A 25257-nucleotide genomic window follows, 5' to 3' on the forward strand; every position below is an offset into this window, starting at 1 on the left:
TCATTCCGACGGATTAATTCCGGGAAGCCCTTGTACACACGGTCGGAGATTCCGACGGAGTGTGTCCTATCGGACCGTTTTGTCGGATATTCCGACTGTGTGTGGTCTGCATCGGACTGTTTCCGTCGGATATTCGAATATCCGACGGACCAACTTTTCCAACTTGCCGGTAAAATTTTCCAACAAAATGCTCCGATCGGACATACTCCGATCATGTGTAGCCTACTCTGACAGACAAGGTGCCACGCATGCTCAGATCAAATTCCTAGACCAAAGCTATTGGCTACAAGCCTGAACGTAGTCCCGTTGTAACCAAATAACGTCATCACGTTATGTACAATCGGATTTTCCGACAACTTTGTCCGACCGCGTGTATGCAACATCACTTCCGGACCTCTTCCGGAATTAATCCGTCGGAATTACTCCGACGGATTTGGTTGTCGTAATCTCCGACCATGTGTACGAGGGCGAAGAGGTCCGAAAGTGATTTTAAACAAAAAGTGCAAGGGGCACCAGGGTTCCTTCAGAAGTAGCTAGGAGTTCCTTGAGATGAAGAACATTGACCTCCCATCTGATGGTGCCTGCATATATCCAGGCCCAACTCTCCTTGCCAAAGCCATCAGCATGACACCAACCATCTATTTTAGCTGGTTGTAAAAGTGGTATTATGATCACCACTGTAAGACCGCTTTCACACTGGGGCCGCCGTGCATTTGTGGTAAAGCACCGCTTGTTTTAGCGGCACTTTACTGCTGTTTAAACTGCACTTTTCAGCTGCTAGCAGGACGCTTTTAACCCCCAAAAAAGGCTTAAAAACGCCCATGTTGCAGCGCTTTGGAGGCACTTTTCAGGTAATGGGAAGGGGTGGTTTTTAATGTCCTGCAAATGCACCACCCGGGTGTTAAAGCGCCCATTGCAGAGAATGGGACGCAGTTTTCAGGTGCTTTACAGGCGCTATTTCTAGTGCTAAAACGCCTGAAAACTGCCTCGGTGTGAAAGGGGTCTTCAGGACAGCATTCTTCCCACTGACCACCAATGTAAGGTCCATTCTGCCCTCTGACCCCCATTATTTCATTTTAGCTGGGGTTCCCCAGGACCTGAAAAAGGATTTCAAGGGTTCCTTGGAGGGTAAAAGGTTGAGAAAGTCTGATCTGCAATAAATATTTTTCTGGTTTGGAGGGTAAAAATGTTGACCTTCTCAGCTATTTGTATGTAGAATTTTGTATTTGTGCGATATCTTTCGACCAACAACAATCTACACAAGTGTGCTGCACATGTGAAAGTCATGTCACTGTGAAACCATACACACATTCTTAGAGCTACAGTAAATGTATACACATGTTGGAGGAATACAAGCTGTGATCATACCCTCATAACATCGAAAAACCTCAGACGCACACACCGCTTCCTGTCTCATGCATGGAACACATCTACACCATCAGAAGACCACACGCTAATAAGGATCCGTGTAACATGTGATCTATTCACTAAATGAACAATACCAACTTGTGTTTATTTCTCATTCATTCCTCCCTACAATAAGTCAAAGGTTACAGCCATTGCAAAGACCACCTCTAACATTGAGACCTACAAAGGCAATCAGGACCCCCCCAAACTTCAGCAAACTTCTCGGCTCCCCCCACAAGTCATATAACTGCAGCACACCCGGCCTCTTACACATACAACTCTTCATGGTAATACCTCAGGGAAGCCTTCATGGAGAATATCCTGTAGACTGCCCCTTGCCAGATAAGCGATCATCATCTACAGATGACAAGAGTCGATCCCTCTCTTTATATCCACGGCAGTGCCCGGGCTGGCTGTAGGCACACAGAGGCAGCAGATGCCATCAGGGATAACACTGGTCCTCTCTGCCCGCTGGAGACTTGAGAGCACAGCTGAAGGGAGCGAGGAAGGGAGGGAGGGGGAGACTGCAGAGACACTGAGCATGCGTGTAATGGGATCTCCTAGCAGTGTGAGAGGTGTCAGCCTAAACCTCACTATGACAACCAGCAGTTTATAGGATGGAGACACAGGAAGGAATAACACAAAACAGATGCTACGCTCTGCATCAGCACGCTGCTGTGCTTACTAAAAACCCAGAACACTCACTACCAAAATACATATTAACCACTTCAGCCCCGGAAAGATTTACTCCTTTATGACCAGGCCATTTGTTTGCGATGCGCCACTGCGCCGCTTTCACAGACAATTGCGCGGTCGTGCACCGCTGTACCCAAATAAAACTGAGGTCTTTTTTTTCCCACAAATAGAGCTTTCTTCTGGTGGTATTTGATCACCTCTGCGCATTTTAAACAAAAAAAGACTGACAATTTTGAAAAAAAAAAAACAATATTTTTTACTTTTTGCTATAATTAAAGCCCCCAAAAAATTTTTAAGGCCCCTTTCACACTACCAATCCGTTCAGATCGGCCTGTCAGTTTTTCAGACGGACCTGAACGGATGCTCCATAGAGCTCTATGGAGCGTCGGATGTCAGCGGTGACATATCCGCCGACATCCGACCCGCTCCGATCCGAAAAAGTGTGACGGAGGAAAAAGCTATTTTTCCATCCCTCATCGGATCGGATCGGGTGAAGACGGACACTGCGGTCCATCTTCACCCGATCTCCCATAGGGGAGAGCGGCGCTGTGACAGGTCCGTCCCTGCGCAGTGTGCAGAGAAGGACCTGTCCTCTTTCTGCTCAGCGGAGATCGCTCCGGCGATCCCCACTGAGCAAGCGGATATCCACGGGGCGGATCAGCACTGATCCGCCCCGTGTGAAAGGACCCCAAGAAACAAATTCAGTTTAGGCCAATATGTATTCTTCTACATATTTTTGATAAAAAAATACAATAAGCATATATTGATTGGTTTGCGCAAAAGTTATATTGTCTACTAAATAATGCACATATTTATGGCATTTTATTATACATTTTTATTTTACTAGTAATGACGGTGATCAGCGATTTTTAGTGGAACTGTGACATTGCGGTGGACAGATCGGACACTTTAGACACTTTTTTGAGACCAGTGACATTATTACAGTGATCAGTGCTAAAAATTGCCACTGATCACTGTATAAATAACATTGGCAGGGAAAGGGTTAACACTAGGGGGAAAAAAAGGGGTTGAGTGTTCCATAGGGAGGTGATTCTAACTGGGGGGGGGAATGGACTGACTGGGAGTAGAGAGAGATCACTGTTCCTGATCACTAGGAACAGCAGATCTCTCTCTACTCCCCTGACAGAACAGGGATCTGTTTGTTTACTTTAACATCACAGCCGTTAAAGGTACCTGTACGGCGATTTGCGGAGCTGAGCCATTCTGTCACAGTGTAACTGCGGCAGCTGCTCGGCAAGCAGTTAAATGTAATCTGTATAACAAAGGAAAATAATCATAAAGATAAGAACATTGTAAAATCTTTTTCTTGAAGTTTATTGGTAGCTACATATAAGTCATGTCATAGACTTTTCTACCATCCTGTGCCCTTTTATCAGACAATAAAAAAAGATTTTATACTGGCTTCATTTATTTTTATTTATTTTTTTAGTCCAATGAGGGACACAGGATTGTAGCATAGTCTATGACATATGGACTACATGCAGCTGCCAAAAACACGTTATAGAGCAGTGATGGTGAACCTTGGCACCCCAGATGTTTTGGAACTACATTTCCCATGATGCTCAACTACACTGCAGAGTGGCTGAGCATCATGCACAATGCATTGGCGCATATTGTTAAAAATGATTTTATGTATGCATGCTAAGGAGCCCATTGAAACCAATGGAAGTGCATGAAAGCTCATCAAAATGTACGTGAAAACACACAATGATACAAGTGCAAGGTGTGAACAGACCCTCAGAGATAGCTTGTAGTGCTGGAATTGTTCTGTATAATTAGTTACTGTCTGGTTCATGGAGATGCCATGGGACACGTAGTTTAAAACTGGCTTCACAGCTGTGTTTCCAGTAATTCAAGTTATACCACGTGTTACTTCGGAATGCTGAAATGCATAAACAGCGGTGCAGTGCATTGCGGGGCTATTCATTTTGAATGGCATCCTAAAGCACATTGCAAACATACTCAAAAGCAGCCCACACTGCAGAAATTGGAAAGATTTGTATTTTGTGGTCTGTTACACTAAAAAAAAGTCCCCGTCGTTTTGCACGTTTTGCAGTGCGTTTTGTGTTTTTAAACCTTTGTTTTTGCATGCGGTTTTCATGCATTTTGCTTTTTTTTTCACTTTAAAACACACTGTAAACACACATTGCTGTACAGTACATTGCTGGTTGCTAAAGAACAGTCTGGGAAGCTAGCTGCCACGTCCTTAACAACCGATAAGTCATCAGCTATCAGCGGGCTTCCCCGCTGACAGCTAAATGTAAAAAAATAAAAATTGCCTGCAAAAAAAAATAAAAAATTGTGAAAAATAAAAAAATGGCGTGGTGTCCCCGTCCAGGTCCATACCAGGCCCTTCAGGTCTAGTATGGATTCAGAGAGAACCCCATCATGACAACATTTTTAAAAAATGGCCAAATCCATAGCAGACCCTTATCTGAGCATGCAGTCCAGCAGGTCAGGAAAGGGAGGGGACAAGCAATCCCCCCCCTCGAACCATACCAGGCCGCATGCCCTCAACATGGGGGAATGGGTGCTTTGGGGTGGGGGATGGCTGCCTCAAAGCACTTTGCCCCCCATGTTGATGGGGACAAAGGCCTCTTCTCCACAACCCTGGCCGGGGGGTTGTGGGGGTCTGTGGGCATGGGGCTTATTGGAATCTGGAAGCCCCCTTTAACAAGTCCTTTATTAAAAATCCTGCTGACAGCTGATGACTCACCGGTTGTTAAGGACGCATCGGCCCACTTCCCGGCCCACTCCTTAGTAACCAGTTATATACAGTGTTTAAACCGAAAAATAAAAACCGCAAAACACATCAAAATCGCATCACAAACACAACACTTGTGTTTTTGGTACAATTCCATTGAAGTCTATTACACGCATGTGTACCATATTTTCCGGCGTATAAGACGACCTTTTACACTTAAAAAAACTGGCCGAAAATCGGGGGTCGTCTTATACGCCGGATCAGCCCCTCCGATGCCTGCTGAGGGTTCAGTAATACTGTATGTAGCTTCGGCTACATACAGTATATACCGCTGAGCCAATCCCAGTGAGCGATGTATTCAAATGAGTAACAACCTCTGCCAATCTCTGTAGCCTGCTTGGATTGGCTTTGAGAGTCAGAGAGGCGCGGGCTGATGATGATACAGCCTCTGCCAATCCAAGCAGGCTTTGTATTCATTAATAGAATACATCGCTCGCCGTGATTGGTTCCAGCAAAAGCAGGAAGAAGGATATGGCGCCAGCTCCTGCTCCAGCAAGAAGGACGAAATATCAAGTGACGGAAGCCTTGGAAGGGGGTCGTCTTATACGGTAAGGACAAGAAAAAAATGCTTAAACAACAGTAAGATTAGGGGGTCGTCTTATATGCCCGGTCGTCTTATACACCGGCATATATGGTAAATGTGGAAAAAAGTCCCCGACCCTTTCCAAAAATGGCTGCTAAACGTATAGATGTGTACATGTACCATAGAAAACTATGTTAATGGACTGTAGTACGTTTCTGTAAACTGAAAAATGCACTAAAAAACGCATTGGTGTGAACCTAGGGTGAATCATCACCTCATTCAAAATGAATGGACTACAAACACAATGCATGTGAACATGCATGAGGTAATGCACCACAACACAAGGGATCGGTCTGAGGACCTAGACAAAGTCCAAAGCTAAAGAAAATAAATGCCTTACGTCAGAGGAGGCGCTTGGCTACCAGCGCTCAACCACTCAAAATCGTTTAAAACACAGATGGTGTTATATAAACCAAGTCAACATAACCTGCAATCAACAATGTTAACAACCAATGGAAAAATGTGGGGCTAATGAGCGGGTAGCGTGATAACTAGACAAGGAAAACTAGCAGACTAGGGGTGACACTGTCAAAAAGGAGAAGGGGCTACAAATAAGGGGTAAGGGGAGACAGTGCACCAAATCTAGGGTAGTAAGTTCCAACCAATTTTAATAAAAAAAAGGATTAAAAGATGTATACTTACAACAGTGCATGAGAAACACACACATAAAAACAAGGGGGGGGGGGGGTGAGCATGTAGTAACAGCACTGTCCCAAACATGTGCAGCTGATTGGATGAGCCACTGAAGACAGTCTGGATCACTGTGCTGCTGGATGGGGCGCTGCTCTCACAGTCTGACATGCACGGTGTGCCTCAGTTTCCTCACTCCCAGGATGGATGGCTGCTGGATGGTACAGTCCACCTGATGTCCAGGGTCAAAAGCATTTTGAGGGATTGAACAGTCTTGGGACTAGGGATCTACCGATATTGTTTTTTCTGCGCCGATACGATACCAATATTTCGGCCACCTCTCAGACCGATAACTGATATTGATATTGTGACAGTAATAGGCAGTGACAGGTTCTCTTTATGGTGGGATCGGGGGTCTATAAGACCCCCAACCCCTCCACTGCACTTGAAAGTATTCAAAACGTCGAGATCTGTGTTTTTGAATACTTTATATTTTTTAAAAAGTAATCTGGGAAGTGATGTCATGACATTGCTTCCGGGTTACTAGATCTGAGACCCGACCGAACCATTGGCTTTGTTCAGGTCTTCAGCCAGCCAGGGGACTTACCGGCTGGTTGCTCGGGCCTCCCGGTGGGATGGGAGAGCCCGTGCAAGTGCCAAAAGGTAGGGGCATGTCCCCTCCCGCTGCTTGTAATAACAGCGGAGCGGCTGCTGAGCCATATCGGTTGCTATTACAAGAAAACCAACTGTCCTCTTTAATGGTACCGTACCTGCAGGTGCAGGCATCACCCCAGTACAATCCCTTGAAGCAATATTGAGTATGTTTGTGCCCGATACGATACTTCAAGAAAAGTGAAATTCAGTTGCCAACCATCGGCCTCACCGATAATCAGTCGATCCTTACCTGGGACTGCTGGTAAATTTTTGTTCAATCGGCGCCTGCAGCCAGTTGACTACAGCACTGATCAGTGTATTCTGACCCCAGAGTAGTCCTTCTGTCAAAATACAATAGCTCAGTGTGGAAGATTCCCACAACCACCTTGTATGTGTGACTGGGGGAATTTGTGCACTATATTTTAATCAGCCAAACGTTTATCTAAAAAAAAAATGATCAAAGTATGGTCAGCTATAGTTGTTGGTAGACCTACTGATCAATTCCACAATAAAATGTTTTGTGCCTAAAGGATCACTATAGGGAACGACTGTATGCTGGTAACTGTATGGGGTTAATACATGTAAAGCCCCATACACACTATCAGATTATCTACTGAGTTTTTCCTTCAGATTTACCAAAACCATGTAGTAGAAGGGCCTGCCTGATTGCATACACATTGAAACTCCTAAGGTTTGTCCTCATATTATATGGTTTTGGTAAATCTGAAGGAAAAACTCAGCAGATAATCTGATAGTGTGTATGGGGCTTTATCAGCACTGAATACTTTTTTTCCTCTTTTTATTTGACATGCCTTTATTTATATTTGTTTCCAGACCAGGAAATATTACATTCAATATCTAAAAATATATTAATATTTCACTTGTTTTTAAAACAGATGTATATGGAATATAAAAAAAAAATGACAAATAATTAAATCATTTAGGTATGCCATGATGGAACTGAAATGCTCCACAGTCCTCAGAGGGCAATGAGCGCTTCATTTAGGTACACTCTACATCAAAACATTCCACAAAATCATTTTACAATGTTACAAATACAGCAGAGAACATACTATAAGCCAAAACGAAAGTGTCTGGAAATCGGTGAACCATATTTGTACACAGACAAGGCCTGTGGAACCAGTTGACTCAGTTCTGCTGTTGTGGCACTTGTAACAAGTGAATAAACACCAGCAAGGACACGAAACAGTGTTACAAAATACAATAAACACAAATATTATTCCATAGTGTAATATGTGCTGAGTTGGCTGATTGTAAGCCTCATATCAGTATCAAAAACTATTGAAGGCTGATGATCTTTAAATGGGGTTTTCACCTTAAAAAAAAAAAAAAAAAAGTTAAATGGGTTGTAAACCCCAAACCAAAAATTTATTATACAGTAGGGTTGCACCAATACCACTTTTTTAAAACCGAGTACAAGTACCAATACCTTTTTTCAAGAACTCGCCAATACTGATTACCGATACCTTTTCGTAAATGTCATGTGATAGTGGCAATAATATGCATCACTGATGGACACTGACTAGTTTTTATTTTTATCTTTTTAAAAAAAAGAAAAAAAAATATTTTTTCACAATTTATACATTTAACTTTTAAATATTTAATAACATTTTTTTTTTGTTATATTATTATCAGCTCTGTTGGGGGGGGGGGGGCTTTGGTGAGATATTAGGGGTCTAAACAGAGCTGTGAAGTGTTTTTTTAACCAGTTGAGGTCTGGGCCATAGCCGAATGATGGCTGCAGCGCGGACCTCAATTTCCGGAAGGCACGTGTGCACAGGCCCTGCAGGGCGCGCGTTGTGATCATGAGTCACGGAGACTCGGCTCATCACCGATCCTAGTAAGGGGCCGATCCAGGCCCCTTATCATGTAATCAGCTGTGAGCAAATGACAGCTGATCACATGATGTAAACAAAAGCTTGGTGATTGTTTTTTTTCTCCTCGCGCTGACAGTGTGAGGAGAATGTTAAAGGGACATTGGTCCCAAAGAGGAAGGAGCTAAAGATGCCTCCTCTGTGCCATTCAGTACCCCCTGCCAGTGCCACCTGTCATTGTCCCCTGCCTGTGCCCACAGTGCCCATGAGTGCCACCTATCAATGCCCACAAGTGTCACCTATCAATGCCCACCAGTGGTGCCAATCAGTGCCCCCTAGCAGTGCTGCCTGTCAGTGTAAGCAATCAATTGCCATCACTGCCACCTATCAATGCTCATCACTGCCACCTATCGGTGCCCTTCACTGCCACCTCATCAGCGTACATCAATGAAGGAAAAAAATTACCTGTTTACACAATTTTATAACAAAATATAAAGAAATATATATATATTTTTTTTATTTGGTCTTTTTCAATTGTTTTAACACAAAATGAAAATGCAGAGGTGAACAAATACCACCAAAAGAAAGCTCTATTTGTGGGGGAAAAAAATCATTTGGATACAGTGTTGTATGACCACGCAATTGTCATTCAAAGTGCGTCAGCGCTGAAAGCTGAAAATTGGTCTGGACAGGAGGCGGGGTTAAGTGCCCAGTAAGTAAGTGGTTAAAGAGAATAGAAAAAAATCAAACATAGAGAGATATAGCTACAGATTCTGTCAGTAGTCACGTGCTGCAATGTCCCCCCGGTCACACATAATTATTACATAATTCACATAACAGCCAGGTACTACTCACCATACAAGCATATCTCAGTAATAGTACAAACTTTGACTTTGTTATCTTACATTTTGTTATTTAAGTCTTACAGAACTTATCTCACCACATCTAAATATTAGTATTGGAATCTAAAATAATTATCTGGGAGTGCACAGAACAGGATTAAGCTAATCCATTTGCAGATATACACATTCAGGTCAATGAAGTTCAAGAAAAACTCCTTATTATAGAAAATCTGGTAGACAAATAGATATACTGGAATGATTTATAAAAGCTCATGCACAGAGAATTAGAACTGTTGTCCAACAATATCACACATGAATGTGCGTGACCGGGAAGTCTCCCCGCTATGGGAATATATTATCAGCGAGGATTTCCCCATCCACATTGAGTGTGTGGATGGGAGAATTGGTTCTTTTTTTTTTTTCATTAAAAAAATGAATAGTTTTGGCTGCTTTAGAAAAAATCTGAATCCAGCACCCTGTTTGTTCTTGTGCTTGGACTATATGAATTTTAAAGGCCAACATCTCCAAAAACTGATATATAATTTGTGGATGAATACCTATGGACTGAATCCCCCTAGATTCTTATGTCCCTTGGATATTCCAATAGACACAATGGGGTTGATTTACTAAGGCCCCTTTCACACGGGACGGATCAGTAATGATCCGCCCTGTGATGATCCGCTTGCTCAGCGGGGATCGCTCCATTGTCCCCGCTGAGCCAGCGGATAACAGGCCGGTCCCGGCACACTGTGCAGGGACCGCCCTGTCAACTCTCCGGACACAATGCATAGAATGCATCAAGATAAAAAAAAAACTTCTGCCTTTACAACCACTTTAAAGTGGATGTAAACCCGAAAAAAATGTTTTAATGAAGACTTCTATCTGGTAGAGTAGAGGATGTCAAGTCATCTGTGCCAAGTCTTGTCACAAAGAGTTAATCCAGCTCTGAGCAATCCTCTTATCTTTTCTTACTATGATAAAAAACAACACACAGATAAATTTGTGTTGCCACTTCCCCCACTGCAGTGACTGACATCCGATTTTCGTATCTCATACACGAGCATGACAGCAGAGAGACTCTACTGCATCCGGCACTGAGTGTATATGACATGTGCAGGAGTGACAGGGGGGCCCTGAGCGTGCTCTGCTTCTGCCCAAAATGCATTCTGCTTCTGTTGTGCATGCACTTTTCACTCCCCAGGCGCGAAGTTCGCTCTCGCAATGTTGCCTGACCAAGGGGAGTGTAGAGGTGGGCGGGGAGTCTTGTGACATCATGACTGTGCCCACCGAGCACCAGCACGTTGACCCGCACACCGATTCCGGTGTTTTGCGGGGCTCCTACTGCAGAAGGGGCTGACATTTGCAAGGTAGGGATACATGCAGGAGAATTGCATATATGTATGCATTGATACTGTGCCATTAGTTGATACATGGTGAGCGGTGGATTCACATCCACTTTAAACTTTGACCCAAAAAATATGGAAACTGGTTCCAATGCAGAGCTGCACCATATTCTGCACAAGTTTTAGTAAATCAACCACAATAGCTTGTGTCTTTCTCCTTTCCTACAAATCCACAACAAATTTGCCACTGTCTTACAAATTGATACCCCACATTTTTGTTTATTCTACTTTACAGAAAATCTAATAATGAAGCATGACATCATCACTTGAATTTCTAACACAGGAGCTGGTGGGTGGAATTGGGGATTTTTCTTTGGATTATTTATTACTGGTTGCCTGGGATATAGAAGATCATTATCTAGTTTATTTGCCTATGAGTGTCCTGTGGTGAATTTTAAAGAGGCCCTGTCACTTTGCCAAGGCAGAGCAAGTGATAACATTCTTGCAAAAGCCCCCCCCCACCCCGACCTATTTACTTACCTTGCCAGCTCTTCTTGCTTGCTATTTACTTTGCTTTGGCAGCATTAAAATTCCTGACAAGGGTCAGATGCTAAGGGAAACGATTAGCATGGGATCATTGTGTACTGTCATGGTCTACAATGGAGGAAGGATCAGCTGGGGAATGCTGGCAAGAAAAGTATAAGTTGGCGCAGGGGACCCCTCTGAAAATACATTGTTCATTTGCCCTACATGAGCAAGGCAAAAGTATCTCTTTAAAATACTAACTCCAACAAAAATTGATTCGTTTGTTTTGGTCCAGCAGGGAAGGGTTAGAACCTCTGTCGGGTTTTTCTCATCATATCTGTCTGTACTAGGAAGATCTCCATCACTTCCTGTCAGGGCAGGAAGTAAAGGGAAATCCCACCAATAGCAACTCATTTTAGTATCCCAAGAAGGGATTAAAGGGGTTGTAAAGGTAAATTTTTTATTTTCTACATAGGTTCCTTTAAGCTAGGGCATTGTTGGTTCACTTACCTTTTCCTTTGATTTCCCTTCTAAATGTTTTTTTTCTTTGTCTGAATATCTCACTTCCTGTTTCTCCTCAGTAAACTTCTCACCATCATCCGAGCTGGTGGTTAGTCAGCCAGAACAGCTAACTGAACAGCTTACTGGGGTGAAACAGGAAGTGAGAAATTTAGACAAAGAAAACAAAGAAAAAAAACATTTAGAAGGGAAATCGAAGGAAAAGATAAGTGAACCAACAATGCACTAGCTTATAGGAACCTATGTAGAAAATAAAAAAATTACCTTTACAACCCCTTTAAGATTTCCAGCAATGTTTCTTTATTACTATCTGGATCTTCCTATCCAGTTGACACCAGCACCCACCCCCCTTATCCAAAACTAAAATAACTTTTTCCTGGAGTCAGGCTTTACTCTTATGGTGCGTACACACGACCGGACTTTTCTGGCAGACTAGGTCCGAAGTGATTATCTGATCGTGTGTGGGCTAGTCCGATCATTTAAAAAAAAAAAAAAAATCAGACGGACCTAGAAATAGAACATGTTTCAAATCTATCCGACGGACTAAAATCCAGAAAACCGTTCATCTGTGTGCTGGTCCGATGGACCAAATACGACTTAAGGGCAGCTATTGGCTGCCTATTGAACTTCCTTGTTTAGTCCCGTTTACGTCATTGCATTCAAAACTAACGGACTTTTGAACTGACTTAGTCCGTTCGTGTGTGGCCAAGTCCATTTGTTCGCAAAGTCTGTCGGAACTCCGCCGAAGTCCATTGGGAAGACCGTCAGACCTAGTCTGCCGGAAAGTCCGGTCGTGTGTATATGCGGCATTTTGGTTATAGTAAAACAGACAAAACAAATTCACAGAAGTCAGTGAAACTAATAAGTGTCTAGGTAAAGGCTTATTACTTGGCTGGGTAGTGGTGTGAAAAAGTATGAATCAAGTATGAAAAAAGTATGAAACCTGGTCAATGGCCCAGCTTTCAATCAGAATCCTTGTGGGAGTGGGCAGAAACACACAATGTTAGGGGAAAATCTGGGCAAAATCTGGGCAATGCACTTTCCAAAAGATTATAAGAAGCTTGGGGCATTAATATACCCAGCAATGCCCACCCAAAAGTGAAATATCAGTTTTAAATAGTGTTGGCCTTTAAATATGTTGTGCTGCCGACATAAGACAAAAAAACAACAACATTCTAATACAGCTGAAAGGCTGAATGTAATGCCTAAATTAGATTACAGGGACCCAGCACATACACTAGCACGATACTCTGGGTTTAGCTGTGGTGTACCAGGCATAGCTGCACAAAAGATCTAAGGGATCAGGGAGAATATATCCACTTAGTAAAAACTTGAATCTTCTAATCACGTTCCTTTGCCTGCTGCTCTTCTCCCTTTAAATGACTGCGTATTTTCAGTGGATCATTACCGCTATAAATATGCCTATGGCCAAAATACCTGAAATAAGTAAACTCAGCAAATACAGGCAGTCCCCGAGTTACAAACACAATAATAACTGTAGGTTTGTTTGTAAGTGGAATTTTTGTGTAAGTCGGAACAGTGCATTTGTAAGTGTAACTTCCGCCTGTGCATGGATGTGGGATGTTCTGGGCGCTTCTGCGCATATAGTTATGTTATCTGGGGCTCTTCTGGCCATGCAGTACATGTAGTACAACAATGTGGGATGTGTCCAGCGCTGCAAGATAGCTGCTCAGAGGTATCCAGGACCACTCAGTTCCCATTACTTGCGTGGCGATACATCTACCACCCGGGAGGCCCGCTGTGGCCGCGCTGCCTGGCCGTTCGTTCCACCGCGGGGAGGGGGGCCTTCGCCCGGTGAGCTGAGAAGAGGCTGAGACCCAAAGAGACTGTCTGGACTGTCCCAGCCCGCCCCACCTATCCAGAGAGAGAGAGAATATAGGGAGGCGGAGCGGACACTGAAAAATGAAGTCAGCTGACCAATCGAGTGAAGGGGAGGGTCTCTCTCTCTCTCTCCCCATGAGGAAAGGCATCCCTGAAGGCATTCCACCACCTCTGCTTCTTACTGATCCCATCCCTACCCACCCACCATCACTTCTACAACAGAGGTGATGGGGGGGGATACGGTAGGGATAAGATCAGTGGTGGTGGGGGATGGGATCAGTAAGAGGCAGAGGTGGTGGTGGGAGAGGATGGCACCACCACCGCTGCCACCCCCACCAAGTACCACCGCTCCCTGCCACCCCCCCGAAGTACACCACCGCTGCCACCCCCCAAGTACCACCGCTGCCACCCCCCAAGTACTGTACACAACCACCACTGCCACCCTCCCAAGTACACCACCACCGCCACCCCTCAAGTACCACCGCTGCCTCCCCTCAAGTACCACCAGTGCCACCCCCTCAAGTACCACTGCTGCCACCCCTGTCCCAGTTACTTTGCTGAGTAACTATTTACTTTTCCAATGTAGTAACCGAGTTACTAACACAATTACTTTTTTGGAGAAGTAATTTGTAACTTAACTAATTACTTTTTTAAAGTAAGATGACCAACACTGTCCAGCATGGGGCACAAGCGGCCGGCATTGAGTCCCTGCGTAAGTAGGAGTCATTGCTAACTCGGCTGTTCATGACTCGGGGACTGCCTATAAACTGTGCAATGTATGGTCTGCTCTTGGTTTGATTGTGCAGAGTTGCAATTATGAGGAACTAAAAAAAACTCCCCCGTGTACCCACGCTACCTGACAGTCTGCCTTTAAGAAGTGTGGAAGAGTAAAAGAACAAAAAAACAAACACTACAAGGCTACCTACCTCAGTCTGAAGCTGCAGCTGTTCCCCACCGGCTCTAAGCCCAAGAAGCGAGCAATCTCATGACAGCCGATCACTCAGTTTTTGGCCTACTCTGTCAGTCACTGCTCTCTGCTCTGCCCCTCCGCAGGTGAAGGGGCAGGAGGGGCTGGTTCAGACTCTCAGTGGCACACTGAGAGGCTGAGACAACTACCAGTCAGGCATCTGAGTGAATCCCACCGTCGGCTGATTCTGGGTCACAGGAGAGCACACGTAAGTGCACTTCTATGATCCAGAAGAGAAGTATACCCAAAAAAGCTTCGTCCATACTTTTGTTTTAAATTCAACATCTTGGTGCAATTCTTTCCATTTAGGAGACATAGTAAAGCTGCAACATTATTAACTTCCTTATGGCTAGCAAACAGCTAATATTGTACCTATCCACAAAAAGTATAGTAAGGAAGAAGCTGGCAACTACAGGCCAGTGAAATTACCATGTGTAGTAGAAAAATGAACAGAATTACTCCTAAAAAGAAGGATCAATAATCATTTAAAAACACACAACTTACTGTCTCCAAAACAGCATGGATTTACTGAGGGTTGATCATGTCAGACTAATCTGATTGTAATTTTTGACTATATTGCGGATATTTTGGACCAGAGTGGTGCTATGGACATTTTTCTTAATTTTCAGCAAAGCATTTGATACGGTTCCAAAACAATTGTACAAGCTAGAACTTAACCGTTAAGTCGGATAAAGAATAGATATCAGAGTGTGCCTGTAACTCGGATTTATTCATACCAAAGTTACTAGTGGTATAATGTATGGCTCTGCACTAGGTCTTGTTCTATTTACTTTAAGAAGGGAGCCAATGACCAAACCTGCATTTTCCATGCAAAACTTCTGTATTCGTAGGAAGATATTGAAAACCTTGAACTCCAGAATTGAACGGACTTCCCCATTGGGCTTCAGGACCATAAAGAGGTTCAAATAAAACCCTTGAAAGCATTCCACTGCCAGGACCCCAAGACAGAAAATGTTACACTAAGCTATTAGATTCACCTGTTGAGATGGGGAATGGGGTACGTTTAGGAGCATTAAGTGGGAGGCAGTGTTCCAGCTTGTAGCCCTGGGAAGAGTGGGGGGACACTTCCCTGTCACTGGGAAGAAGACTTGGCACCTGATTTGGACCTTGACTTGGACGAGTCAGGAAAAAAAAAGAACTTTAATGAGGTCCACTAATCTCTTGTGTGCTGGACTCTTGACCATTGGATTATTCTCCATGGGGGTTGGGAGAGTCATATTAAGACAGGAAATAGCAGAACCCACCACAGGAAGTGTCCACTTACTCAAAAAGCTCTCCCCAATAGGATACAGTTGAGCAAACTGTTTTGGAGGAGAGGACAGCTTTACCGTGTAAAGTCAGTCCTCATACTGGACAGGCTGAATAAGTTAGTGAATCAGAAAGATCTTAGCTGGTTTAGGGAATTTTAGAGATCCCATAATGGACACCTGGAGTTCATAGATTTAGGCTGCTTCAATGCCAAGCAAGAACATACTGTCTCTATGAACATGGAAATGGTTTCCTTCAACTTAGAGGAGACTGCAACACTAGATGTGTCCTCCCAATCCGAGGCATCTAATTCCAAGAGATTCTCCTCTTCTACAGTACACCCTCCTCCTCTGGAGACTCATCAGGTTCAAAAGTGAAGTCATAGACTAAATCTAGAGGGAAACCAGTAGTGCCACAAGTTTGACTCTTATTGCACATGGCTTCAATAAAGTCTCAAATTCTGCCCATGAACTCAGGCATTGTGGCAGAAAATTATTTTCTGAAAAGAAAGGGAGAAGACAAGACATGTGACCCAGCACAATAACAGGAGGAGGGCAAGGAATCAGAAAAGGGGCAGCTATCAAATAAGGCACCTAGTCGATGGACAGCCATACCCCATGAAGGTGTAGACTGAGCTAATGAGGTCCATGGGACCCTTACCTCTCTGACCTGCCATGTCCACCAAATGGTGTCCAGAAGGAGTACCCATGCTCCCCATTGTAATGGAGTGAGGAGAATGCCTTTTACAACAAATTTAAGAAGTCTTAGAATCCCCTCAGCCCTTCTTCATGGCTTGTGTAACTTTTTGGCAACCTGTTCAGAAATGGCTCTTTGTTTGTATACATGTCAGCATGGATAGCGTTTTCAAGCCTCATGCCGTGTACACACGACCGGAATTTTAGACGGACTAGGTCTGACGGTCTTCCCAATGGACTTTCGGCGGAGGCCCGACGGACTTTCTGAACAAGCGGACTTGGCCACACACGACCGGACTAAATCTGTTCGAAAGTCCGTTCATTTTCAACGTGATGACGTAAACGGGACTAAACAAGGAAGTTCAATAGCCAGTAGCTAAAAGCTGCCTTTGGTCCATCAGACTAGCACACAGACAAATGGTTTTCCAGATTTTTAGTCCGTCGGATACATTTGAAATATGTCCGTCGGACGCTTGGGGAAGAAAAGTCCACAGAAGCCCACCTTTGTGCTTCCGACCCCCCTCGGTATCTCTGAATGAAGGGCGGAGGTAGGAGCCGGTAAACCCGGCTGCTTCCTTTTCTGAATGGACAGAGACAGTGACCACTCACATAACTGAAACATTGTAACCTCCTGTGATTACGATGTCTTCTCTCCATTCATTATCAGTGCAGCAGAGGCTGCAGCGAAAAGGACTGGGAAATCTTTATCCCTAGTCCCTTTCCCTGTCTCAAATGGGAGATGTCAGAGGTCTGTTAAGACCCCTGATATCTCACCATAGCCCCCCAACAGGGCTGATAAAAAAAATTGCAATAAATAATAATACCGTATATACTCGAGTATAAGCCGAGATTTTCAGCCTCTTTTTTGAGGCTGAAAGTGCCCCCTCGGCTTATACTCGAGTCACCGCTGTCTGACTGCTCGATCAGCGTATCGAGCAGACAGACGGCGGACATTAAAATTCAAAAGCCGCGCCTCCTTCTCCGCCTCCGCCTGTGATAGGCGGAACACTGAATTTCCCAGCAGTCAGTGTTCCGCCTATCACGGACATCCGTTCATTCTCATACTACGGACGAGTATGAGAGGATGTCCGTGATAGGCGGAACACAGGCTGCTGGGAAATTGAGTGTTCCGCCTATCACAGGCGGAGGACGGAGGCGCGGCTTTTGAATTGTAGAATGGCCGCCGAGAAGAGCGGCGATCCATCGGCACGACACGGGACGGAGGAGGCACGGAACGGAGGAGGCACGGGACAGAGGAGGCACGGGACAGAGGAGGCACGGGACAGAGGAGGCACGGGACAGAGGAGGCTCGGGACGACGGCGGCTCGGGACGGAGGCTTGGGACACAGGTAGGCTGGACACACACACAAGGCTGCACGGACACACACACACACACACACACACACACACACACACACAGGGATGGATGGATGGATGGATGGATACACACACACACACACACACACACACAGGGATGGATGGATGGATGGATGGATACACACACACACACACACACACACACAGGGATGGATGGATGGATGGATGGATACACACACACACACACACACACACACACACAGGGATGGATGGATGGATGAATACACACACACACACACACACACACACACACACACAGGGATGGATGGATGGATGGATACACACACAGGGATGGATGGACGGACACACACACAGGGATGGATGGATGGATGGATGGATGGACACACACACAGGGATGGATGGACGGACACACACACAGGGATGGACGGACACACAGGGATGGACAGCCATGTCTCACCCTCGGCTTATACACGAGTCAATACGTTTTCCAGTTTTTTGGGGGTAAATTGGGGGCCTCGGCTTATATTCGGGTCGGCCTATACTCGAGTATATACGGTAATAAAAAAAAATAATCAAAAAATTAAATTAAAAAACAAACACACTGACACTGTCCCCACACACCCTCCCCCTTAAAAAAAAAAATTATAAACATTCATGAACTTCTGAACAGAAAATAAAAAGCTAAGATAAAAGAATATATATATATATATTATTTTATCTTAACTTTACAAATAGTAAATAAGTACATAAAAAAAAAGGTAAGATAAAAGAATATAAGTACATACTTATATATAATAGTACAGTTCTCCAAGCGATTCCAAAATTAACTGATAGACTCTTAGCCAAATTAACTCAACATAATCTGTTAAACTGAGAAAAATAATATGACCATATTATGGTCTGTCTTGAACAAACAAGCATTTGCTCCTTGCACTTTCATTGTAGGAGAAAGGATCTTAAGACCAAACTTGCATATACAGTATTCTTGGGCTTCTTTTTATCTGTATAAACTCTGTGTAACTGTAGGTGTAAATATTTCACAAAGAATAAAAAGGTATGTAATAAAAGTTTAATTATTTTTTTTTTATTTAAAAAACAAATTCACAAACATGGCCAAATTTGTCAGAATCTGCCCCCCATGAATCGATGCCTACACGCCTCCCACATTTCACATAGACGTCTTACTGATTGGAAAGCTCTCACTCACGCCGGTTCTTCAGTTACATTGTACATTGCCTGAGCGTGCCCTGAACAATGATCTCCCTTGGACACGTTGTGGGTCCCTCTCAGTTGAAGGTGTTTCCTTCAACTCCAACCCTTCCCTCCTTCCTCCCCTTTTACTTCATTCACTCAATTCCCAATTCACTTTGTTCGCTCCGTCCTACCTCTATACTCTGTCAATGGATAATAGGGCACTACCAGTCCCTGTTAGTATTAAAGTCCCCATGCTGCAACACTTGATAAACCTCACACTGTTATCCATGTTGCAGTCTTCTGTCAGCACAGAACATCCACTGCTAAGACCTGTAAGTTGGGTGCAGAGCATTGATAACGATGGGGCAACATTTTGGGCACGTTCTCCATGCAAAAAAAACCCTGAACTCTTTTCACAGAATACAAGGTGTTCTGTGATTGGAAGAGAGGAGATTGAGAAAATTCATCCACACCTACTCCAATCACAGAATGCCTTGCAATCTCTAAAAAGAATGCAAGGCTTTTTCTAAATGGAGGAGGTGCTGAGCGAGTTACCGACTGCGATTAGTGTACTGCAGTGGGCAGTGGATGGATGTGCTATGTAGAGGTCGACCGATATATATCGGCCGGCCGATATATCGGCCGATATTTGCAGTTTTTTAAATAATCGGCATCGGCCGATTGTGCTGATAAAAAGCCGATTTAGAACTACAGCGGGACTTTGAAATTACTTCTGTATAGAAGTCAGTGCAAGTTGACTGAGTCGTCATAGCAACGTCTTTCCTCCTCTCTGGGCAGGCTGCCAAGAAAAGAACAAAATGATACAATGTTTACACTTGAATGAATGAACTCATCTCTGTGTGTAGAAGTTCTCAGTTTAACCATTTAAAGACTAAATCTTTTCTGACACTTGTTGCTTACAAGTAAAAATCCTGTATTTTCTGCCAGAAAATCACTTAGACCCCCCAAAAATGATATATATTTTTTTAGCAGAGATCCTAGGGAATAAAATAGCGGTTGTTGCAATATTTTATGTCACACGGCATTTGCACAGAGGTCTTTCAAATGCATTTTTTTGGAAAAAAAATACACCATTTAAAAAATAAAAATAAAATAAAAACAGTAAAGTTAGCCCATTTTTTTTTTTTTGTCCAAAAGTTTTGACTGCCTGTTTTTATTTAATATATAGTTTTTTTTTTTTTTTTTATCTAAATCATACATACAAGGAAACTGATTGGAGGTTTGTTTTGTTTAATAAATGTTTAAGTGTAAGAAATTTTCTGTATCACTTATGAAGGCCGCTTTCACACTGGAGCGGCCAGGCGTTGATGGTAAAACGCAAGTTTTAGCGGCTCTTTACCATCATTTTAGCGGTGCTATTTGGCTGCTAGTGGGGCACATATAACCCAGCTAGCGGCCAAGGAAGAGGTTAAATGCACCCATGAAGCACCGCTGCCAAATCGCATTGCATGCGCTTCATCAGTGGTGCCCATTCATATCAATGGGCAGGAGTGGTGGAGGAGCGGTATACACCACTCCAAACGTGCTGCTTGCAGGACTTTTTTTTAAAGATCCTGCCAGCGAATCGCCTCAGTGTGAAAGCACTCTGTCTTTCACACAGACTGCAGGGGAGCCATTTTGCAGGCACTTTACAGGCGCTATTTTTAGCCCAAAAGCGCCTTAAAAAACGCCCCAGTGGGAAAGGTGTGTTAGATCAAGGAGGATTAAAAATAAATAAATAAAATAAAATCGGCCTAACATATCGGCCCAAAAAAATCGGCATCATATATCGGCTATCGGCCGCCATGATTTCTAAATATCGGCATCGGCATCGGCCAGAGAAAAACCCATATCGGTCGACCTCTAGTGCTATGTCCAGCATGATTCCCCCATCCACCTTGCTTGTGTGGATGACAGAATTTATTCTGTTACTTTGATCAGTCCTCCTGGCTGGTTGACAAAAAACGAATTCATCTACGGTTAAGTTGTCTGCATGGAGCTGAAAATTAAAAACAGCATCTTCTTAATGACAATAGGTAGGTCCAGGAGTACTTACAGATGACGGGTGAGGGCAGTTCTGAGCTGGCGTTGCCATTATTGCCGGTACTTAGAGAGCTGGGCTGCACATTCATAAATGGCCCTGAGAAATAATGAGAGCACACACACATAAGTCACACAATGTAGGGTAGCAGGTACACCTAGAGCTTGTTATTGCGGGTGGGAACTAATAATAAAGCTTTGGATTAAACTTCATCAGCCTTACAATGAGCTCTTCTATGTTTAAAGGACCTGTAAAGCTACTAAGATATTAAAGTTACAACCTATAAAATATAATTATACATGTATGCAGTATACTTTTGTAAATAAGTATACTATTTAACCATTTAATAGTAGAAAATAGATGTAAACTAATCCCTTTCTTTGTTCAGTTTTTTTTTTTTTGTGTCTGAGAATTGTAAAGAAAGCAAAGCTATGTAATAGATCTACATAAAAAGGCAAGGGGTTAAAAGTAAACAAATCAGGAACATTGAAAAATACATTTTATATATGTTCATATTTACATTTAGGGTTCACTGATACTTGCAGTCAGGGATGGTAAAAATGGGCAGTTGAGCTGTGTTTTTATTACCCCCGACAGCCCACCTTAAATTAACACGGCACCCAGATGAAGTTCTGGATGAATCCTGCAGCTGCAATGCTTTATTTTGCAGTTGCAGCAAAAACTATACCCCGACGCATTTAGCAGGCATTACTGAGACCAAACATGACCTATTCAAGTGAATGGGGCCGCAACCACAAGTGTGGGTTCCCCCTCCGAGAGCATACCAGGCCCTTAGATCTGGTATGGATTCCAAGGGGAACCCCCTACGCCAAAAAAATGGCGTGGGGGTCCCCCCCAGATCCACACCAGACCCTTATCCGAGCACGCTACCCGGCCGGCCAGGAAAGGGGGTGGGGACGAGCGGGCGCCCCCCCCCCCTCCTGAGCCGTACCAGGCAGCGTGCCCTCAACATGGGGGGGTGCATGCCCCCCACCCGAAAGCACCTTGTCCCCATGTTGATAAGGACAAGGGCCTCTTCCCCGACAACCCTGGCCGTTGGTTGTCGGGGTCTGCGGGCGGGGGGGCTTATCGGAATCTGGGAGCCCCCTTTAATAATGGGGCCCCCGTATACCGGCCCCCCACCCTATGTGAATGAGTATGGGGTACAATGTACCCCTACCCATTCACCTGTGAAAAAAAGAAAAAAAAAACACAACACAGGGTTAAAATAGTTTATTGCACAGCTCCGGGGGTCTTCCGTCTTCGGGGGTCTTCTCGCCGGACTCCTCCGCTATCTTCTGCTAGCTCTTTTACTAGCGGAGGAGCCCAGCTTTCTTCTTCGCCGCCGCCCTCTTCTTCAGACTCCGGGAGTCTTCCGATAAGCCCCCTGCCCGCAGACCCCGACAACCAACGGCCAGGGTTGTCGGGAAGAGGCCCTTTTCCTCATCAACATGGGGACAAGGTGCTTTGGGGTGGGGGGGCCGCACGCCCCCCCTCCCCCAAAGCACCTCCCCATGTTGAGGGCACGCGGCCTGGTACGGCTCAGGAGGGGGGGCGCCCGCTCGTCCCCACCCCCTTTCCTGGCCGGCCGGGTAGCGTGCTCGGATAAGGGTCTGGTGTGGATCTGGGGGGGACCCCCACGCTGTTTTTTCAGGTTAGGGGGTTCCCCTTGGAATCCATACCAGACCTAAGGGCCTGGTATGCTCTCGGAGGGGGAACCCACTTTTTTTTCAAAAATTTGACGTGGACTTCCCCCTTCAGAGCTAATAATTCTGTCAAAGTCGCCTCCGTATAGAACCGAGCCTTACCTGACACAGGAGCCAGCGAAGTCAACGCTGTTTTCTGTAGTTCCGAGCGTCCATCTTCTTGGTGGGTCTCGCTGCTCCGGTGCTGTGATTCGCCGGAGCAGTGATGACGTCACTCCCGCGCATGCGCACGGGAGCCGACACTCGCGGCATATCGCCACGATCTGCGGCTTGCCCAGTGCGCCTGCGCGCCGCTGTCTATGGCACATGTGGCTGTCTTCAGGTAAATATCTCCTAAACCGTATAGGTTTAGGAGATATTTCTTGGACCTACAGGTAAGCCTTAATCTAGGCTTACCTATAGGTCAAAGTGGTTTGTAAGGGTTTATAACCACTTTAAACAAACCTGTTTGGCTGTTAAAAAACAAGCATTCAGGATACACACAGGCGTTTGCAGTCATATTAAATGAAACATCCAATCAGAAATATGTAGAATGCCATTGCTGACCACCTTCTGAAAATTCTATTTGCCTGCCTGTCTCTGGCTTCAGACCTTTTAATTATTGGCCCAGAAAAAGCGTTCATCTAGGAAAGTCAACTGACCTGCATGCGTTTTCCACAGAAAAGAATAGAATTAGCCCTTGTACACACAGTCGGAAATTATGTCTTTCTCTTATGCCGTATACACACGAACAGTTTTTCCATCAGAATAAAATCTGACGGTCTTTCCAACTTCGTTCCGCTGAAACGGACTTACCTACACACAATCACACCAAAGTCTGATCGTTTAGAATGCAATGACGAACGATGGGACTAGAAAAATAGCCAATAGCTGCCCTGGCGTTGTTTTTGGTCCGTCGGAATAGCGTACAGACAAACGTTTTTTTTCCGATAGGAATTGATTCCGTCGGAAAGATTTAAAACATTTTCTATTACTAGGTCCGTCAAAATTTTTGAAAAAAAAAGTCAGATGAAGCCCACACACGATTGGAATATCCGATCAAAGGATTCGGTCGGACCGTTTCTGCTGGAAAGTCCGGTCGTGTGTACATGGCATAAGGGAACATGTCTGACCCCCTGCCTCTCCCGCTGGCATCCTTTTTATTCAAAGCCATGTGAAAGAGGTTAAGGTTCAAATGAACGGGTCACAAAATACAAAAAGAAAAATGCAGCAATGGATGAACGGTTCCAGCATTTCACCACGCCGCTTGTCTTCTTCATAAAAGTCTTTGCTGTTTCAAATGAACTTTTTCTTTTTAACTCCAAAAGGTCAGCAAGTTCACTTCATTATAAAAAAGTAACATTTGCTTCAATTAACTTTTCAGATTTGGAATTCAAAATCAAATTTGTAAATGAATGCATTTTAACAGGATCATTTTTTGGCAAACAAAAATATATTTTTATTTGGAAATGTTGGCATTTATTAGTAAGGCTCGGTTCACACTGCGCATCGCTGTGCAGATCACATGTGATGTCTGTGTGATGAGAATTCAGCCATACATGTTTGGCTGAATTTGAATCGCATTCGAACCAACCTCGTGCAGGACCCTTTTTTTTTTTTGTCGGATTAACTTTGTATTGCCCCCCGCAGCGGTTTACGGTGTCAGGCGAGATGCGGGAACCCGCACTGGATTCCAAGGGTTTCCTGCATCACACACTAAAACCTCGTACACACGGTTAGATTGTTGCCAGGGGTTTGTGTGATGATAGACTGTTGGCCTAAAATCCGACTGCTTACTGCTGTTTATCTTCTTGGCGATAATGCCCACGGATTTTTGATGTTGTTCTTCAGATATTGTTTCGCTATCTGTAAACTATGTGGAAAGTTTGTAATCTGTTGGTCTGTGTGGACCCATTTCTTGATATAAATAAAAAAATTAAAAAAAAAAAAAAAAAAAAAAATCCGACTGCTAGTACAGACAATTGTTGTTCAACTTTTGGCCAACAAATGTTGAATGGCAGGCTAGTAAATTTCCAGGGGACAACTGTCTGTTGTCAAATTTTCGTATTATATGTACACAAGTCCGTCACACAAAAGTCCAAAGTACAATCACGCATGCTCGGAATCAATGCTCACCAAACATGACATTTGCAGAAGGTGCACCAAAGGGTGGTGCTCAAGAGCTGAAATTCCACACAGTACGTCACTACGTTCGTGTTTGTTGGCCGACAATTGTGTCCCGTTAGTATGCAAGACAAGAGCCTGGCACACACCCTTTTGACAAAAGTCTGACGCTCTGTTGGCCAACAATCCGATCATGTGTACGAGGCTTAACACTAACTGACACCAAAAAAAAGGCAATATTTTTTTTTTTTTTAAATCTTACCTCAAATATGCTGACCCTGAC

The 25257-nt window shown here is 44.2% G+C and overlaps 1 protein-coding gene across 4 annotated transcripts in view; it reads right to left on the reverse strand.

Annotated features, from left to right (window-relative positions):
- The window catches only part of DIXDC1 (DIX domain containing 1), a 274022-nt gene that overhangs the window by 246170 nt on the left and 2595 nt on the right, over positions 1-25257 (reverse strand). For 2 of the 4 annotated variants that reach the window (XM_077456916.1, XM_077456915.1), the window contains exon 1: positions 1702-1922. In XM_077456916.1, coding sequence (XP_077313042.1) covers positions 1702-1764 — 63 coding nt within the window. In that variant the 5' untranslated portion in view covers positions 1765-1922. Of the gene's footprint in view, positions 1-1701; positions 1923-21180; positions 21265-25257 lie in introns of those variants that run through there. The other 2 variants (XM_077456913.1, XM_077456912.1) reach the window with 2 other exon arrangements.

The sequence above is a fragment of the Lithobates pipiens genome, unplaced genomic scaffold (genome assembly GCF_037356315.1).
Source record: "Lithobates pipiens isolate NorthernLeopardFrog02 unplaced genomic scaffold, aLitPip1_a1.2 Scaffold_27, whole genome shotgun sequence".
NCBI lineage: Eukaryota > Metazoa > Chordata > Amphibia > Anura > Ranidae > Lithobates > Lithobates pipiens.